A 19,681-nucleotide genomic window follows, 5' to 3' on the forward strand; every position below is an offset into this window, starting at 1 on the left:
TCACAGTATTGAGTATTTTCAAAACCAGCACACAGTCATAACTTTTTATGACACATAAAACTATATGTAAAAATATATATTCTCAGTTTTAGTGTCCATCATAAAAACCTGTCTGGCTCAGAGATGTGTTGTAGATGGCTGGGCTAAGTGTATGTGCTGGTCTGTGCTGATCTCAGTGGGGCTTGGGATGACATGTCTGGTGCCCTACTCTGCCGCCATGGGAAACCTCAGGGCCACGCAGAGGCTCCTCACACGTCATTGGATGTGACAGGGCAGCAGTTTGCGGCCGCTCGTAGCTCACTCATTGTGTGTTTGGACAGTCGGCTCCGGTCCTCTGCCCTGCGCTGCGTGACTCTTTTCCCCTCCCTGTACTGCTTGTGTTTTCCCTGCAAGGTCTGGGGCTTTTCAAAACAAACAGGGAGAGATAAAGACACACTCTCGACAGCTCTCTGCTGGGTTGTGTCAGGGGGACAGTGGAAGAAGGCTCACTCTGACACTGTCCTTATACCATGCAGACACAGCATGCAGGGGCTGCAGAGTTCATTTGCTCCTTCTTTGGTGATAAGGCTTTACAAGAGGTTCTATGGTCTATATCGATAAGGAACATTCACAGGTCACGAGAGTGTTGCAAAATTCTAATTCCTTATCCTGCTGTGTTACACGCTGGCTAGTTGTATGAATGGAAATTGTGAAAGATGTGCCTACTGGCCAAGAAAGCCACTTTGGATAAGACTTTGTTATTGTAAACAAATAAAAATTCGAAGCGGAAGTCTATTGGCCAATGTGCTGGAGAAGCCAGTTGTTCCCAATGAGATCACAAAAACAACATGCAGAGTGTCAAGATTATGGTTGCAAATGTATCGGTAATTTATCGGTAAAGTTACCGGAATCTTATGTAAGTTTGGTTATTTATTTTGAAAAATATGAATATATAGTATTCATTTTTTATACAGTACCAGTCCAAAGTTTGGACACACCTACTCATTCAAGGGTTTTTCTTTATTTTTAGTATTTGCTACATTGTAGAATAATAGTGAAGGCTTCAAAACTATGAAATAACACACATGGAATAATGTAGTAACCAATAAAGTGTTAAAAAAAATACATTTTATATTTGAGATTCTTCAAAGTAGCCACCCTTTGCCTTGATGACAGCTTTGCACACTCTCAACCAGCTTCATGAGGAATGCTTTTCCAACAGTCTTGAAGAAATTCCCACATATGCTGAGCACTTGTTGGCTACTTTTCCTTCACTCTGCAGTTCAACTCATCCCAAACCATCTCAATTGGGTTGAGGTTGGGTGATTGTGGAGGCCATGTCATCTGATGCAGCACTCCATCACTCTCCTTCTTGGTCAAATAGCCCTTACACAGCAAACCAGATGGAAACCAGATGGAATGACGTATCGCTGCAGAATGATGTGGTAGCCGTGCTGGTTAAGTGTGCCTTGAATTCTAAATAAATCACTGACAGTGTCACTGGCAAAGCACCCCCACACCATCACACCTCCTCCTCCATACTTCACAGTGGGAACTACACATGCAGAGATCATCCGTTCACCTACTCTGCGTCTCACAAAGACACGGTTGTTCGAACCAAAAATCTCAAGTTTGGACTCATTAGACCAAAGGACAGATTTCCACCGGTTTGTCGTTTCTCTTTGCTTATTTGAGCCGCTCTTGCCATAATATGGACTTGGTCTTTTACCAAATAGGGCTATCTTCTGTATACCCCCCCCCCCCACACACACAAATTAACTTTTAACAAGGCACACCACATTGAAATGCATTTCAGGTGACTACCTCATGAAGCTGATTGAGAGAATGCCAAGTGTGCAACGCTGTCATCAAGGAAACGGGTGGCTACTTAGAAAATATCTCAAATATAAAATATATTTTGATTTGTTTAACACTTTATTGGTTACTACATGATTCCATATTTGTTATTTCATAGTTTTGATGTCTTCACTATTATTCTACAATGTAGGAAATAGTCAAAATAAAAATAAAAACTTGAATGAGCAGGTTTGTCCAAACTTTTGACTGGTACTCTATCTGTGTCCATATTGTCCATGAGTTTCTAGTAGATAGACCATATGGTTTAATAGAAAATAGCCAAATTAATGAAAAAGTACCTAACGTGCAATGGCATTATTTTCATTTAACTCTTTAACTCTTCCAACTATTGACTTTTTTCACAACTGCCATCAGTTTGACAACATATACATATTGACACAGAAAAATGTAATACAAATATATATGAAGGATATTTCATGCTGTAACCCTCATTTAAACACCAATGGAATTCATTAAGTTTAGGGTTTTACAGCTTTGTCATTCTATTTTGTATTTTAAAAATGACCATTATTCACCGCTGTGCCCTCACTGTCCCTGTTATCTCTCCTAGCGACCTGTCCAACAACCGCATTGGCTGCTTGACTCCAGACATGTTCCAGGGACTCACCCACCTCACCAAACTGTAAGCAGGCTAAATGACTGACCATAAAGCAACACATTCTAGTGTAGTATTGTGGGTACGTAGTACAGTGATAGTGATTAAACATCTGTCTGTTTTCTCCTGTTAGGAACCTCTCTGGGAACATCTTATCTACCTTGGACCCAGGGGTCTTCCAGGAACTCCCCTCTCTTAAACTTGTGTGAGTACTGTTCCTTGCTCCTAACTGTCATCCCCTTTTTCACAGTTTGCTCCAGACAGATGTTTGTATAATCTTCGTAAGTGATATAAATGCAATCTTGGCAATCTGATCACATTTTTCTCCCTATAGGCTTAGTTTAAGCAATGGACAGCCTTTTGTCACGTCTGACATGTTGATCCTATAATGGACCACCAGAGAATAGATCTGAACTGTTGGGCAACATGCCGTTAGAGGGAAAGTGCACCCGCTCCTCAGTGTAATCTCCCCTGATGAATGCTGTTGTAAAACTCCCTGCTTTTTCTCACCAGGAACTTTAACTCTGACTTTCTGTCATGTGACTGTGGGCTGCGCTGGGTGCCGGGTTACTTTCGCACCAGGACAGCCCGGCTGGGGGACGAGACAATCTGTGCTTATCCCAGGAACCTCCATGGAAAGCCCCTGCGTGGACTGAGGGAAAGTCAGCTGAGCTGTGGTGAGTGTCAGACAGGAAATTTAATGCATATGAATGCGGGGGTTCACCACTATCACCCCTCAAATAGTATGAAAACTTCACTATATGAATGACAGAGTCATTGTTTTCTCATGGTAATACTGTGAGATGTCCCTAATCTGTTAGGTAGGTGTTTGTGAGAAGTAATAAGCTGTGAGTGAGCAAGTGGAAACACATAAGAAGTGCAATAAAAATGCAAAATACCAATGTTTTGCTGTCTCCAATAGCCTGTTTTCTATTGTATTTCCTCTTCCACTCAGTAGTCTGTGTTTCCAAGTGCACCAGTTAGCTGTGTTGTGCCTCCTCTGTGGTCGGCCTTTATGATTTGGGGCTGTCTGCATCCAATATTCCAAAAAAAGCAGGCTCATAATGGCTTCATCTGAAATATTTAGCTGAGGTTGTGTAATGAGAGAGCAGCAGAAGTAACCCAGAGTGATTTGTTATGGTCTCATTTGCCTTCCCTTCTCCTGGCGGTGCTGTGTGTTCCTCTCCTCACTCAGATGGGCCTCTGGAGCTGCACACCCTGTCTCTCCTACCCTCCCAGCGCCAGGTGGTCTTCAAGGGGGACCGGCTGCCGTTCCACTGCACCGCCGCCCTGGTGGACAAAATCACTGCGCTGCACTGGCGCCACAACGGCCAGCTGGTGACCTCTGACCCTGAACAGGGCGTCAGTCTAGAGACCAGCGTGGTGCATGACTGCACCTTCATCACCAGGTGATGTTACAGTACTGAGGGGTCCGCTGGTATATCTGTCGATCCCAGCACTCTTTTATTACCTTTCATTGCACTCCTCAATTGTCATATTTTCATGTTTTTATCATAAGGTCTAAGTTAAATATGTTTTTGATTTAGTAATGGTTTGTGAGGCCAGTGTTTGGTTCTCATGAATTGATGAAAAAACAAACACTGTTTGTTTAGTGTCTGCAGATAGGACATGAGGTGTAGTGTGCTGTCTGGGTATGTGTGATGGCAGTGACTGATGTACTGTCTCCTCGGTGCAGTGAGCTCATCTTGTCCAACGTGCATGTTGAGGCCAGTGGAGAGTGGAAGTGTGTGGTGGCCACTGGGCGGGGCAACACCTCCCGCAGCGTGGAAATAGTGGTGCTGGAAAACAGCGCCTCCTTCTGTCCGGAGGAAAGAGTCACTAACAACCGGGGAGAGTTCAAGTAAGGAAGAAAACAATAATTCCCCTCTCCAGAAACTAAATCCACAATAATAACAGTCCTTCTGATTAAAACATGCTGCATCCTCCTCCCTTGGTGTTTTTTTCTAGGTGGCCCAGAACCTTGGCAGGTATCACCTCCTACCAGTACTGTCTGCAGCTGCACTACCCCTCCCTGTCCATGGGGGGTACTTTGGAGCAGAAGCAGGCATCACGATACTGTGACCGCTCAGGGAGCTGGGAGGAGGGAGACTACGACAACTGTCTCTACACCAACGACATCACACGGGTCCTACACACCTTCATCCTGGTCAGTACCAGGGGTTGTGCTTGGGCTGTCCCAAATTAATTTAGCCCAGTACCTATGAAATCAAAATATGATACATATATTATGGTAGTAATATTTAAATAGTTGTTGCCTGAAAGGTAAATGTGTAAAAGTAACAAAACATTTGAGTTATTTGCTTTAAAATAATCATACTTCTCTCTTTTTCTAGATGCCCATCAATACCTCTAATGCGGTCACTCTGGCACGTCAGGTGCGCACGTACACCGTGGATGCATCCAGTTTCACTGACACTATGGACGTGATGTACGTGGCCCAGATGATGGAGAAATTCATGGAATATGTCCGACCACTGCGAGAGGTGGGACGATGAGATCTTTAATCCCTCAATGCATGTTTTGTGGGTTTTATTTTGTGTCTGCGTTGTCTTGAATTGGAAAGAGTTGATAGGGACTTTTTGACTTGAATATTCATGATATATTCATTACCTTATGTTCATGATTAAGTTTATTTCTGCCCCCTGTGTTTATGTGAATGCCTGTTTTTTAATGCTTGTTTTTTCATGTCTTTACCTGTGTGTATGTATGTGTCAGCTGTCAGAGATGCTGGTGGATATGGGCAGTAACCTGATGCAGGTCGATAATCAGATCCTGGCCCATGCCCAGAGAGAGAAGAAAGCCTGCAGCTCCATAGTCCACTCTCTGGAGACTCTGGCCTGGCCACAGCTCCACAGCCATGCTCAGGACCTCTCCACGGTACAACAACTTGCATTCCAACATGTTTTAAGGTTCTATATTATTTTTTATCTTACAGTCCTAAATGTAATCAACGTTGTTTTCCCCCTATAGCTCTCCAGGAACATTGTAATGGAGGCCCATCTTATCCGTCCGGCCCACTTCACTGGCATGAGCTGCACAGCTTACCAACGCCGGGAGACGTTGTTAGGCAACCTGGGCATGGAGGGGGCAGAGCCCACCCACGAACAGCAGCTCCGCTTCCGCTGCACCACAGGCACCCACAACACCTCCATAAACAACTTCCCCATGAAGGTAAGCACTGTCTTTGTCTCCCTCACCCAGACCTGAACCCAAACTTGCCCACAAACAGGACTGTGGTTGTGTGTCTGTGGTACAATGGCAGACAGTGCATACGGTTGTCATTAGAGGGAACACACCTCAGGGCTTGACCTACTGGAGATTGCATGGATCCGCATTTAGCACAGTCATTTACAACAGCTGACATGAAAGAGGGAGAAAAACCTGAGGTTTTAGATTTTGTCGTTTGGTGTTTGAAATTTCTGTTTCGTATTCCATTGGGCTAACAGAGTCAAATATAGGTGAAAGTAGGACAGTAAAGAATGAATGGTATGATTCTCTCTCTTTCTCTCTCTCTCACTGTCACTCTCACTCACTCTCACTCTCACTCTCACTCTCACTCTCACTCGGTCTGTCTCTCTCTTTCTATGTTTCTCCCTCCCTCTAGAATGCTGTAGCCCTGGCCTCTGTGGTTCTCCCTGCCTCTCTGTTCCCCCCGGACGCCCCGTCAGACTGTAAGCTCCAGTTTGTGGCGTTCCGTACAGGGAGGTTCTTCCCTTTCTCAGGGAACTTCAGTGGTCCTGGAGAGAACGCCCGCAGACGCAGTGTCAACAGCCCTGTTATCTACGTAGGCCTAGGTGAGGGAGAAGCTATAACACTTTTATTACACAATTCAACAAATTTACAGAGACAGGTCAAACCTGGTTATTTTAAGATAATTACAAAATACAAATGTATGAGCTGGTGACAGTGATAGTGATGGTCATCTCCTCCTTTGTGTGGCAGACGGGTGCAGTATGTGGAACCACTCAGAGCCCATCTTGGTGTCCCTGCGCCACTCGATCCCGGGAAGTGACCCAGTGGCAGCCCACTGGAGCCTGCAGGCCCTGCAGCAGCAGCAGGGGGGATGGAGCCAGGAAGGCTGCCTACTGGCCCACACTGACTCTGCCACCTCCACCCTGCGCTGCTCTGTACTCAGCAACTACGCCGTGCTGCAGGTAGGGCGGGAGCACATCCTAGGATCACTCACTTATTCCCAGAGACACATGGTGGATGTAATGTAATGATGACTCTGCACAACACGCACTGCACAACACGTCAATTCCCGTTGAATGTGGAATTAGGGAAAGCTCAGTTTGTTGTTTTGGAAAGTTCTGTAAGTCTATTGAAAAAGTTTGGTTACTAGCTAGCTACCTTTTGAGTTTGGATCCTGTGACGTGGTTGGCTTCAGTTGCTGGGACCTCTACTATCTGTCCAGTGATCCTGCTGAACAAGGCCGGGTCTGAGGAGCTGCTTGGCGTAGCAGATAGCCTAGCTGTTAGCTAGCTGCCTATAGGGCGAGTGGAGTTTTCTTGAGGGCTTGAGTGCAGCTTGCGTTGTGGATAGCTATTGTGGCTGGGACCGCGGATTTTCCCAGGCTTGTGGCTGTCTAGATCCCTGCTGTTTGTTGTTGTTTCCAATCCTCCCTGCGACCTGCTCTGTCTGTGACTGCGTGGAGTAACAGCTTAACCTACGTTGCTACCATGAGAAAGACCAAAGCCAGCGGGAGTACCGTTGAGGACAGTGGTGTCTCTATCACAGGTGAAGGATCTTTTAATCAAACGTAAATAGTTCTACAAGCAGTTGTTACAACAACCAGAAAAAACATTCTAGTGTTGTGTCCAAATACTGGTGGAGTCAATTAATAAAAGAATGGACGACCTGACCATAGATGTCCAGGACCTGAAGAACAGCTTGCAGTTCTCCCAGGGTCAGCTCGATGAGTTGAAACAGGAGAACGGCAAGATGACAGCAATCTGTAAGTCATTGAGAGAGGACATCAGTTCTGTATGTGAATCCATGATAACAATGACGGAGAAATCAGATTATCTCGATGGACAATCAAGGCGAAACAACATTGTTGTGGACGGAATTGCAGAATCTCAACATGAGAACTGAACGGAGTCTGAGAACAAAGTGAGGGAAATAAACTCGGAGAAACAGAAGATGGACCACAAGACGATTGAGGTTTGAGCGCGCTCATAGGACTGGAAAACCCACCACCGGCCCAGGTGACAGGCCCAGGCCAATATTGGTCAAGTTCCTGAGGTTCAAGGACAAGGTACCTGTTCTGGAAAGAGCCAAGAACTTGAGCGGAATGTACTTCTTGCTCAAAAAGGATTATTCTGAAGATGTGCGCCAGAAGAGGAAAGAACTTATCCCAGTCATGAAAGCTGCCAGAGTGTGTGCGGACATTACTTACATCTGCTATGACAGGCTCATTGTCCACCCTCCCTCCCAAAAGCCTGGGAGGGATGAAAGACCCAAGCCTATGGGTTCGTATCTTCAACCCTGAAGCACACACACACACACACACACACACACACACACACACACACACACACACACACACACACACACACACACACACACACACACACACACACACACACACACACACACACACACACACACACACACACACCAACTGATTAATGGACTGCTGAATGTATATATTTTTCTTTTTTGCTCTTTTCTATATTATGTCTATCTCTGATAAGCTACCCAGGAAAGGACTGAAAATAGCCCATATTAATATATGTAGCCTTAGAAATAAGGTTAATGAAATCAATAACTAACATCAGATAACATTAATATATTAGCCATTTCTGAGAGTCACTTGGATAATTATTTTGATGATACAGCAGTAGCAAAAGAAGGATATAACATCTATAGAAGAGACATGAATGCTTATGGGGAGGCGTTGCTGTATATATTCAGGGCCATATCCCTGTAATGCTTAGAGAAGATATTATGTCAAGTGTTATTGAAGTGTTGTGGTTGCAGGTTCTCTTGGCACATCTAAAGCCTTTTCTTTGGGGTTGTTGCTATAGGCCACCAAGTGCAAACAGTCAGTATCTAAATAATATGTGTGAAATGTTTGACAGGGTATGTGATGTAAACAGAGAGGTCTACTTTCTTGGGGACCTGAATATTGACAGGTTTTCATCAAGCTGTACGCTCAAGAGGAAGCTTCTCACTGTAACCAGTTCCTGTAATCTGGTTCAGGTTATTAATCAACCTACAGTATGGTGTTTACAAACACTTCTGGAACAAAATCATCCACATGTATTGATCACATTTTTACTGATGCTGTTGTACTTTGTTCTTTTTTCCCCCATTTTTTTTCACCTTTATTCACCTTTAACAAGGTAGGTTAGTTGAGAACAAGTTCTAATTTACAACTGCGACCTGGCCAAGATAAAGCAAAGCAGTGCGACACAAACAACAACACAGAGTTACACATGGAATAAACAAGCGTACAGTCAATAACACAATAGAAAAAAAGAAAGTCTATATACAGTGTGTCCATTGGCGTGAGGAGGTAAGACAATAAATAAGCCATAGTAGCGAAGTAATTACAATTTTGCAAATTAACACTGGAGTGATAGATGAGCAGATGATGATGTGCAAGTAGAAATACTGGTGTGCAAAAGAGCAGAAAATTAAATAAAAACAATATGGGGATGAGGTAAGTAGATTGGATGGGCTATTGCATCAGTACTGCTGCAGCGATCGGTTAGCTGCTCAGATAGCTGATGTTTAAAGTTAGTGAGGGAAATATAAGTCTCCAGCTTCAGCGATTTTTGCAATTCGTTCCAGTCATTGGCAGCAGAGAACTGGAAGGAAAGGCGGCCAAAGAGGTGTTGGCTTTGGGGATGACCAGTGAGATATACCTGCTGGAGCGCATGCTACGGGTGGGTGTTGTTATCGTGACCAGTGAGCTGAGAGAAGGTGCGGGTAGCGAACGGTTGAAAAGCATGCATTTAGTTTTACTAGCGTTTAAGAGCAGTTGGAGGCCACGGAAGCAGTGTTGTATGGCATTGAAGCTTGTTTGGAGGTTTGTTAACACAGTGTCCAAAGAAGGGCCAGATGTATACAGAATGGTGTCGTCTGCATAGAGGTGGATCAGGGAATCACCCGCAGCAAGAGCGACATCATTGACATATAAAGAGAAACGAGTCGGCCCGAGAATTGAACCCTGTGGTACCCCCATAGAGACTGCCAGAGGTCCGGACAACAGGCCCTTCGATTTGACACACTGAACTCTGTCTGAGAAGTAGTTGGTGAACCAGGCGAGGCAGTCATTTGAGAAGCCAAGGCTGTTGAGTCTGCCGATAAGAATACAGTGATTTACAGAGTCAAAAGCCTTGGCCAGGTCGATGAAGACGGCTGCACAGTACTGTCTTTTATCGATGGCAGTTATGATATCGTTTTAGTACCTTGAGCGTGGCTGAGGTGCACCCGAGACCAGCTCGGAAACCAGATTGCATAGCAGGGAAGGTACGGTGGAATTCGAAATGGTCAGTGATCTGTTTATTAACTTGGCTTTCGAAGACTTTAGAAAGGCAGGGCAGGATGGATATAGGTCTATAACAGTTTGGGTCTAGAGTGTCACCCCCTTTGAAGAGGGGGATGACCGCGGCAGCTTTCTAATTTTTAGGGATCTCAGGCGATACGGAAGAGAGGTTGAACAGACTGGTAATAGGGGTTGTAACAATGGCGGCGGATAATTTTAGAAAGAGAGGGTCCAGGTTGTCTAGCCCAGCTGATTTGTATGGGTCCAGGTTTTCCAGCTCTTTCTGAACATCTGCTATCTGTATTTGGGTGAAGGAGAAGCTGGGGAGGCTTGGGCAAGTAGCTGCGGGGGGTGCGGAGCTGTTGGCCGGAGTTGGGGTAGCCAGGAGGAAAGCATGGCCAGCCGTAGAGAAATGCTTATTGAAATTCTCGATTATCGTGGATTTATTAGTGGTGACAGTGTTACCTAGCCTCAGTGCAGTGGGCAGCTGGGAGGAGGTGATCTTATTCTCCATGGACTTTACAGTGTCCCAAAACTTTTTGGAGTTAGAGCTACAGGATAAAATTTCTGTTTGAAAAAGCTAGCCTTTGCTTTCCTGACTGACTGTGTGTATTGGTTCCTGACTTCCCTGAAAAGTTGCATATCGCGGGGACTATTCGATGCTAGTGCAGTCCGCCACAGGATGTTTTTGTGCTGGTCAAGGGCAGTCAGGTCTGGAGTGAAACAAGGGCTATATCTGTTCTTAGTTCTACATTTTTTGAAAGGGGCATTCTTATTTAAGATGGTGAGGAAATTACTTTCAAAGAATGACCAGGCATCCTCGACTGACGGGATGAGGTCAATATCCTTCCAGGGTACCCGGGCCAGGTCGGTTAGAAAGGCCTGCTCACAGAATGTGTTTTAGGGAGCGTTTGACAGTGATGACGGGTGGTCGTTTGACGGCGGACCCATAGCGGATGAGGCAGTGATCGCTGAGATCCTGATTGAAAACAGCAGAGGTGTATTTGGAGGGCAAGTTGGTCAGGATAATATCTATGAGGGTGCCCATGTTTATGGATTTAGGGTTGTACCTGGTGGGTTCGTTGATAATTTGTGTGAGATTGAGGGCATCTAGCTTAGATTGTAGGACTGCCGGGGTCTTAAGCATATCCCAGTTTGGGTCACTTAACAGAACGAACTCTGAAGATAGATGGGGGGCAATCAATTCACATATGGTGTCCAGGGCACAGCTGGGAGCTGAGGGGGGTCTATAACAGGCGGCAACAGTGAGAGACTTATTTCTAGAGAATTGCAATTTCTCTAGAAATTTTTTAAGTGATCGTACAAAAGATTTAGCTGTAGATGATGTTACAAATATTTGTTGGTCTGATGTGATTAATAAGTAACATCCTGGCGCTGCACTTGATGTATTTATGAAATTGCTTCTTCCAATTATTGATAAACATGCACCTGTTAAGAAATGAACTGTTAGACCTGTTAAGGCTCCATGGATTGATGAGGAATTGAAAAACTGTATGGTTGAAAGAGATGGGGCAAAAGGAGTGGCTAATAACTCTGGCTGCACATCAAATTGAGGAATGATGTGACTAAACTAAACAAAAAGAAGAAGAAACTGTATTATGAAGTCAAAATCAATGATATAAAGAATGATGAAAAAAACGTTGGAGTGCTTTTAAGGAAATTATAGGCAGAAAGACAAATTCAACTCCATCTTTCATCGAATCAGATGTTTTATTCATCACAAAACCATTTGATGTTGCCAATTATTTTAGCAGGAAATGCCAACAATGAACAGTGAGTCATCGTACTCATGGATTAAAAAAACTAACAATTAAAGAAAAGCATTGTATGTTTCATTTTTGTAAAGTAGTGTGGGAGAGGTGGAAAAATTATTGTTATTGATCAATAATGACAAACCTCCTGGCATTGACAACTTAGATGGAAATCTACTGAGGATGGTAGCTGACTCTACAGCCACTCCTATCTGTCATGACTTTAATCTGAGCCTAGAGGAAAGTCTTTGTCCTCGGGGCTGGAAGGAAGCAAAAGTCATTCTGCTACCAAGAGTGGTAAAATGGCCTTTACTGGATCAAACAGCAGACCTATCAGCTTGTTGCCAGCTCTAAGCAAACTGTTGGGATTTTTTTGTTGTTGACCAAATAACAATGCTATTTCTCTGTAAACAAACGAACAACAGACTTTCAGCGTGCTTATAGAGAAGGGACTCAACATGTACTGCACTGACACAAATGACTGATGATTGGTTGAAAGAAATTGGTAATAAGAATATTGTGGGCGTTATATTGTTAGATTTCAGTGCAGCCTTTGATATTATTGCCCAAATCAAATCAAACTTATTTGTCTTATGCACCGAATACAACAAGTGTAGACCTTACAGTCAAATGCTTACTTACAAGCCCTTAACCAACAATGCAGTTCAAGAAGAGTTAAGAAAATATTTATCAAACAAACTAAAGTAAAAAATAATAAAAAGTAGAGCTGTGTACAGGTTAGAGGTCATTTGTACATGTGGGTAGGGGTGAAGTGACTATGCATAATAATAAACATTGAGTAGCAACAGTGTACAAAACAAATGGAGGGGGGGGGGTCAATGTAATAGTCCGGTGGCCATTAATTGTTCAGCAGTCTTATGGCTTGGGGGTAGAAGCTGTTATTGAGCCTTTTGGTCCTAGACTTGGCGCTCTGGTACCGCTTGCCGTGTGGTAGCAGAGAAAACAGTCTATGACTTGGGTGACTGGAGTCTCTGACAGTTTTATGGGCTTTCCTCTGACACTACCTATTATATAGGTCCTGGATTGCAGGAAGCTTGGCACCAATGATGTACTGGGCCGTATGCACTACCCTCTGTAGCGCCTTATGGTCAGATGCCGAGCAGTTGCTCGACCATAACCTGTTGTTGAGAAAACGTATGTGATGGCTTTTCAACCTCTGCCATATCGTGGATTCAGAGCTATATATCTAATAGAACTCAGAGGGTTTTCTTTACTGGAAGCTTATCTAATGTCAAACATGGAAAGTGTGGTGTACCACAGGGCAGCTCTCAAGGCCCTCTACTCTTTTCTATATTTACCAATGACCTGCTACTGGCATTAAACAAAGCATCAATCAATCAATCAATCAATTTTATTTTATATAGCCCTTCGTACATCAGCTAATATCTCGAAGTGCTGTACAGACACCCAGCCTAAAACCCCAAACAGCTAGTAATGCAGGTGTAGAAGCACGGTGGCTAGGAAAAACTCCCTAGAAAGGCCAAAACCTAGGAAGAAACCTAGAGAGGAACCAGGCTATGAGGGGTGGCCAGTCCTCTTCTGGCTGTGCCGGGTGATGTATGTGTGTTGATGTATGCTGATGATTCAACCATATACGCATCAGCATCCACAGCTAAAGGAAGTCACTGAAACCCTTAACAAAGAGTTGCAGACTTTTTTGGAATGGGTGGCCAGTAATAAACTGGTCCTGAACATCTCTAAAACAAAGAGCATTGTATTTACTACAAATCATTCCCTAGGTTCTAGACCTCAGCTGAATCTGGTAATGAATGGTGTGGCTGTTGAACAAGTTGAGGAGACTAAATTACTTGGTGTTACCTTAGACTGTAAACTGTCATAGTCAAAACATATATATTCAATGGTTGTAAAGATGGGGCGAGGTCTGTCTGTAATAAAGAGATGCTCTACTTTTTTGACACCACACTCCACAAAGCAAGTCCTGCAGGCTCTAGTTTAATCGTATCTTGATTATTGTCCAGTCATATGGTCAAGTGCTACAAAGAAATACCTATTTAAGCTGCAGCTGGCCCAGAGCAGAGCGGCACGTCTTGCTCTTCATTGTAATCAGAGAGCAAATATTAATATTTGGATGGAATGCCCTTCCATCTTATATTGCGCAAGTGAACAGGAAACCTGGTTTCAAAAAACAAATAAAGCAACCCCTCACGACACAACGCCTCTCCCCCATGTGACATACTTGTTGTGTGTACACACACACACTACATGCTAATGTTTTTAAATGTATGTAAATTGTAAAGTGTTTTGTCTGTAATATCTTTTTCATTATGTAGGACCCTAGGAAGACTAGCTGTAACTATTGGCGTCAGCTAATGGGGATCCTAATAGATCTAAATAAAAAATCACTTCACTGGATGAATGCTCATGTTCTTTTCTCGAGGTCTGGAGATTTTATATCAAGCCCCACAGTGTGGTCATTGCAAAGATATTAATAGTTCACTTTTTCCTAGGAGGTTCCTGACTTCCCCCACTCCCCACCCATGTCAGTGAGGGTACTCCACCCTGTGGTCTATAGCTGTACTGCAATCCTCCTCCTCTGCCTCTTCACCATCATCATCACACACATACTACACCACAGGTAACGTGTGTGCGTGTACGTGTGCATGTGCGTGTGTGTGTGCGTGTGTCTGCTATCTGACCTACCCCACAGTGTCTTTATGTCCATCTAATGGTCTTCTTTGTTTTCTTCCTCCTGCAGTTCTATAAACATATCCAGAAAGAGCTGGCACACGTTACTCAATACCTGCTTCCACATCGCTATGACCACAGCTGTCTACGCAGGAGGCATCACCCTGACCAGCTATCCAATGGTGTGCCAGGCAGTAAGTCCCTCTCCTCCCAGACCCAGCTCATGCTCTCTACATGTGGTGTGTGGAGGCTGTGTGTATGACCCTGTGTGATTTGTTTCAGGTGGGCATCGCTCTCCACTACTCCTCCTTGTCTACTCTGCTGTGGATCGGGGTCAGTGCTAGAGTCCTCTACAAAGAGGCTGTGTGGAGGATGCCACGGCAACCAGAGGGAGAGTCTCCCGTTCCAGCTACTCAGCGGCCTATGCTCAGGTAAGTGATGTCATCAGGGTGAGACAGAGTTTACTTTTATATGAGAAGGTTGTGAGTCATTGTCAAACAGGTCAACGGTTGAATTGTGAGCTCATTGTGGGGCGGTATTTTAAATGACTGTATTCATGTGAATGGACACACAAACTGTCATATCAAAGACCACCATTGTGTTTAGAACCAAGGATCTTCTGTTTTAGAAAGCCTTGGAGGGAAAAACAGTAGACTACTGCTAAGGCACAAAAGAGTAGCAGTGACAGATGCAGAGTGCTGAGCCCAGTGCGGGGGAGGAGTGGAATGTACGAGCCAGGGATAACAGAGGTTAAGGAGAATGTCGTAAATCTGGCAAGGGTGATGGAGGGGGCGCACTGTCCCCTCATTACTGCCCCCTCCCCTCTTTCTCCCCCTTTTCCCCCTCTGCCCTGGTGCTCCCTGGCTGTGATCATGCACTGTACTGTTGACCTCTGTGGCTTTCCCAAACCCTTCTGTTGCCCACCGCCGCATGGGGTCAGCCCTCCAATGACGCCTAGCCCTGTGATAAATCACAACCCCCCCAGCAGCCTGTTGCCCTTTGTTACACTTTATCAGCTAGCTCAGAGAGGCTGCCCAACTTACAGTTCAGCTCAGGAGATAACAGACAGCTAGCCTAGGGATCACTACAGCTGTGAAATGTATGCTTGCTGAGAGAAAACAACAATGGAGCAAAGCCCCTAAATCTCATACAGAATAAACAGAAACTGAAATGTAATTTGTCATACAGTCCTTGGGTTTAAGTTGTTGTTTCCAATATTGTGGCTGGGACATGATACTTCACATATAAATTAGTTCACTGTCATTCTCTCTTACTTTCTTTTTCATCTCATTTTCTTTGATCCCTGTAATTTGTGTATTTTCTGAATACAGGTTCTATCTAATAGCTGGTGGTGTTCCTCTCATCATATGTGGCATCACTGCGGCTGTCAATGTCAACAACTATGGGTCCAACAGCCCTTAGTGAGTGCTTCTCATTTTACCGTTGAGCAATTGGCCCTTGACACAGTATCTTTTGGTTTAGTGCTTATTCAAGAGCTGAATTTGCCATTTTTTATGAGATTTCGAATACACAGTGGTATCCTTCTTTGCTATGACCTTACTGACTTTTGTATTTTATTTTCCAGCTGCTGGTTGGTGTGGCAGCCCAGTTTGGGGGCCTTCTTTGTCCCTGCAGGCTTGGCGGTATTGGTCACCTGGATCTATTTCCTGTGCACTGTGTTTCGCCTGAGGCAGCGGGTGGCCAAAGAGTGCCCAGGATCCTCCCTGTCCTCCCCTGTGCCTGAGAGCCAGCCAGCCCTGGGTGGAAGCATTAGTCTCCTGTCAACAGACTCTGTGGTGGGGACCATGCATGCTGCGTTGACCCCAGAAGACCAGTACTCCCTGAAGGTGCAGTTCCTGGTGCTACAGGCCACCCACTTCCTGTTCCTGGCCCTGTGGGGCTGTGGAGCCATGGCCATGTGGCTGACAGGGCACAGCAGCCTGTTGTTTAGCTCTCTCTATGGGGTAGCTGCCACCGTGTTGGGAGTGTTCCTGGTGGTGCACCACTGCTTCCGACGCCTGGATGTGCAGGCCTCCTGGCTGGGCTGCTGCCCAGGGTATCGCCACTCCCAGCCTATGCCAGTCTACACGCACACCTGCACCACTGTTAGTGGGATGCAGACCACCTCTGAACAGGGATCCCAGATCTTCGTTGGCTGCCATCCTCCAGAGGATCCCCAGAACTCCTCATCAGCCAGGTCCTCCTCCACCCCCAGTGGGATCAGCAGTGTAGGCCCTGGGCCCTGCAAGCTTACCAACCTGCTGCAGGTGGCACAGGACAATACCAACAATGCCACTCATGCCCCAGCAGGCACCAACACCAGCACCAGTACGGACAATAACAACAAGCAAGCTAACAACCTGCTGCCCACCATAGGCTCTGTAGCCCCTGTCCAACCTCAGAGGAGGAAGGTCAGTGGCAGAACTAAACAAGGGAGCAGCCAGTATCACCACCGAGGTGAAGGCAGAGGTCCCTACCGACTCAAAGCCTTGAGGGCTGGTGGTGGAGGGGGCAGTATGGGAGCACTGGGACCTACAGGTATAGAGCAGCACAACGCTGCCCATCCAGCCCACAAACAGGCCACTAGTGAGAATGGCAGCCTACATCACAGCCACTCTGAGAGCCATGCCAGCCCGCTAACCAACGGTAATGGTAGGAGAGTGGGGGAGACAGTTGCTACCAGCCCCTCAGAGGGTAGTGACGGGGGCAGCAGCGGCAGCCGTAAGCCCTTCCCTCTGCTCCCCTCTGTGGCCAGCAGGGTGGCTATGCAAGGTAATAGGCGCAGCGCCAGCCGAGACAATCTGAAACTGGCAGCGGCTGCAGAGTGTGAAGCTAAGCGCAGCTCCTACCCTCTGAACAGCATCACTACCACTGTGCCAGGGGTTGCCCCCAACGGCACCCTCAAGAGCTCTGTGATAGAGCTGGAGTTGGACACAAGTGGCACGGACCATTCCCAGAGCTCTGTGGGCATGAAAAGTATGTGGAAGAGTGAAACTACAGTGTGACCTTAGCTCTTTCCAAGCACCTGTCCACAGTGGACCCTGACAAAATTTGATATGATTGGACTGTTGTTATAGTCTCCCACGTCTATACAGATGAATCCTAAAATGAGATCCATGTGTGTAACTCAGACTTTCGCGTAAATGACATTGAAAGAATTGAACAATTCTTCTAATTTCACACGTGGATCTCAAGTTGGGATTCAGATCATGAGTTTTTTTCTTTTTAATGTGTAAAAGAGCTAGATTATGGGGTTGTGTTGCTTGCTACTTTTGTGTCCAGCCATTTAGCTTTCCATTACAATGATGGTATGGGATGTGTATGAAGACAACCATGTCCTGTACTCTCAGCTCTGTCACAGACATAACAACTGTTTGATGGGTTTGCCATGAATTCAAGACCTGTCTTTTGTGTGCTTTTGTTTTTCATATTTCAAACCTAAAATACTCATTTATTCTACACGTCACAGGAATATTTACCAGCTATATCTAAAATCAACATAAGATGTTGATTTTGGATTCCTTAAGTAAAGCTTTATTGTTTTGTTTGTATTCTTATTCTATGCATATCGACTATGGCATGAAATGGAATCTAAGATTGTCCATTTCCACAGTACGGCTGTGCATTTCCTCTGTGAAGAATCTTTTTGCTTTTATTATATTTTCTTGTAGTATTGTGGGTATGTGGGCGTGTGTATGTGTATGCTGCGTGAATGTGTGTTTGTGTGTGTGATTCTCAATCTAGGATGAGAGAATGCAGTTTCTAAAACTTATTTTACTAAATCGTATTGACTTCGATTCAAATACGCATCAGCACTGAGAGGGAACTCCTCCCCTAATAAACAGGATTGAACAAGTATCAGTATTTGGACAAATTAACTAAGAGTGACCTTTCTTTGACCCTGGCATGTACTCTGTAATGTCCATGGTGATTTTTTTATATGAACTTCCCCGTCCTTCTTCATTTTTCCCTTTTCCCTTACTGTGCTCTCTCCCTCTTGGAGTTTCAAATCTCTGGGTTTACAGTTATTTGAACATGGATGTAGACTGCCCCCTCCAGGATTTCAAACATCATTGTTCATGCACTGATATAAAGGGATGCATCAGTTTAAACCATGTTGAGTTTGCCATCTGCATCAGGAGGAAGGAGAATATGTTAATGGTTGTTTTATTATGCAGTAAATAGCTCTGGTTTATATCACATGAACCAAGATAAGCCCTTACTGAAATACCCCCCTCACATTCACCTCATAATCCAATGGCTTCAAAGCTTGTTACAGTAATCATCAAATACTTCTACACTATTTGTTTATGTTTATGTACAAAGCTCAGAGTAAAGGCAAAAAAAGGAATGACAGAATTCTGGTTCATTTATGCTACTTAGTTTTCTGATGTTGCTTCACACACTTTATCATACAATATTGTGTAAAACCATATTATGCTATTTTGATCTTCAATATTCTTTTAGTGTGTAAGAATGCAACAGCTCAGTTCATCTTAGATACGCTCTGCTAAACAACTCCAATGTGTTCAGGGAAATGATTGTGCCAAAGAATTGTATAGACTAGCAGAGCTTACCTCAACGTCAGTGTTTAGCAAATGGGATACAATTCATAGATTGTATCCTTATTCTAGGTCCTGAAATCTCCCTTTAGGTCAATGATAACATGAGGAAGAACTCAAACTTACAAAGCTCAGAGTTGTGTTAAGTACAAAGCAGTGGTTGCACTTACCTTCCTCATTATTGTCTGTAGACAAAACACCATGCTTGTTACACTCATTTCCATTAGGTGTAAAATGTCAACAAGTGCAAGAACACAATGGCAGAATGTGTCCTCTTTTTCACTAATGGTTACTCAGATTGTTAACATTTCATTCATTTACTAACATTCATCCCATTTGTCCCGATATTATTTCCAAGTTTTGTGTCCACTCTCATCTCGAAATGAAAAAGGGAGATTTCAAAATGTTTTATGTATATTTATATTTCATTTGTCATAATGACATCAGTATGAAATAACTATTTTTAATTCAATAATATATTGTTCAAGAAATTCAGACTGTGCCTCGTAAAATAAACTCTGATGCAAAATAAATACAATAAATACAACTTTAGTATTTTGTCATTTATTCTCATACTGACGGGGCAATAGCGCTTGTCTGATATGAACAGGAGGTGAATGCGAATAAAGGAGTCTGAGAAACCCAGTGACTGGCTGTCTGAGCACCAGCTGCTCCTGCAGCTTCTGTTCATATTAGCTGTTCTTGATGTTGT

At 44.4% G+C, this 19,681-nt stretch overlaps 1 protein-coding gene across 1 annotated transcript in view; it reads left to right on the forward strand.

Annotated features, from left to right (window-relative positions):
* LOC139545406 (adhesion G protein-coupled receptor A2-like) overlaps window positions 1-19,516 on the forward strand; it is a 62,072-nt gene extending 42,556 nt beyond the window's left edge. The window contains exons 5-20 of the mRNA XM_071353137.1: window positions 2,408-2,479; window positions 2,586-2,657; window positions 2,966-3,129; window positions 3,648-3,861; window positions 4,149-4,313; window positions 4,421-4,619; window positions 4,807-4,956; window positions 5,189-5,350; window positions 5,444-5,644; window positions 6,078-6,267; window positions 6,416-6,627; window positions 14,230-14,357; window positions 14,478-14,601; window positions 14,690-14,838; window positions 15,739-15,828; window positions 15,993-19,516. Of these exons, the coding sequence (XP_071209238.1) occupies window positions 2,408-2,479; window positions 2,586-2,657; window positions 2,966-3,129; window positions 3,648-3,861; window positions 4,149-4,313; window positions 4,421-4,619; window positions 4,807-4,956; window positions 5,189-5,350; window positions 5,444-5,644; window positions 6,078-6,267; window positions 6,416-6,627; window positions 14,230-14,357; window positions 14,478-14,601; window positions 14,690-14,838; window positions 15,739-15,828; window positions 15,993-17,412 (3,712 nt within the window). The 3' untranslated portion in view covers window positions 17,413-19,516. The remainder of the gene's footprint in view (window positions 1-2,407; window positions 2,480-2,585; window positions 2,658-2,965; window positions 3,130-3,647; window positions 3,862-4,148; window positions 4,314-4,420; window positions 4,620-4,806; window positions 4,957-5,188; window positions 5,351-5,443; window positions 5,645-6,077; window positions 6,268-6,415; window positions 6,628-14,229; window positions 14,358-14,477; window positions 14,602-14,689; window positions 14,839-15,738; window positions 15,829-15,992) is intronic.
* The last annotated feature ends 165 nt before the right edge of the window (window positions 19,517-19,681 follow it).

The sequence above is a fragment of the Salvelinus alpinus genome, chromosome 19 (genome assembly GCF_045679555.1).
Source record: "Salvelinus alpinus chromosome 19, SLU_Salpinus.1, whole genome shotgun sequence".
NCBI lineage: Eukaryota > Metazoa > Chordata > Actinopteri > Salmoniformes > Salmonidae > Salvelinus > Salvelinus alpinus.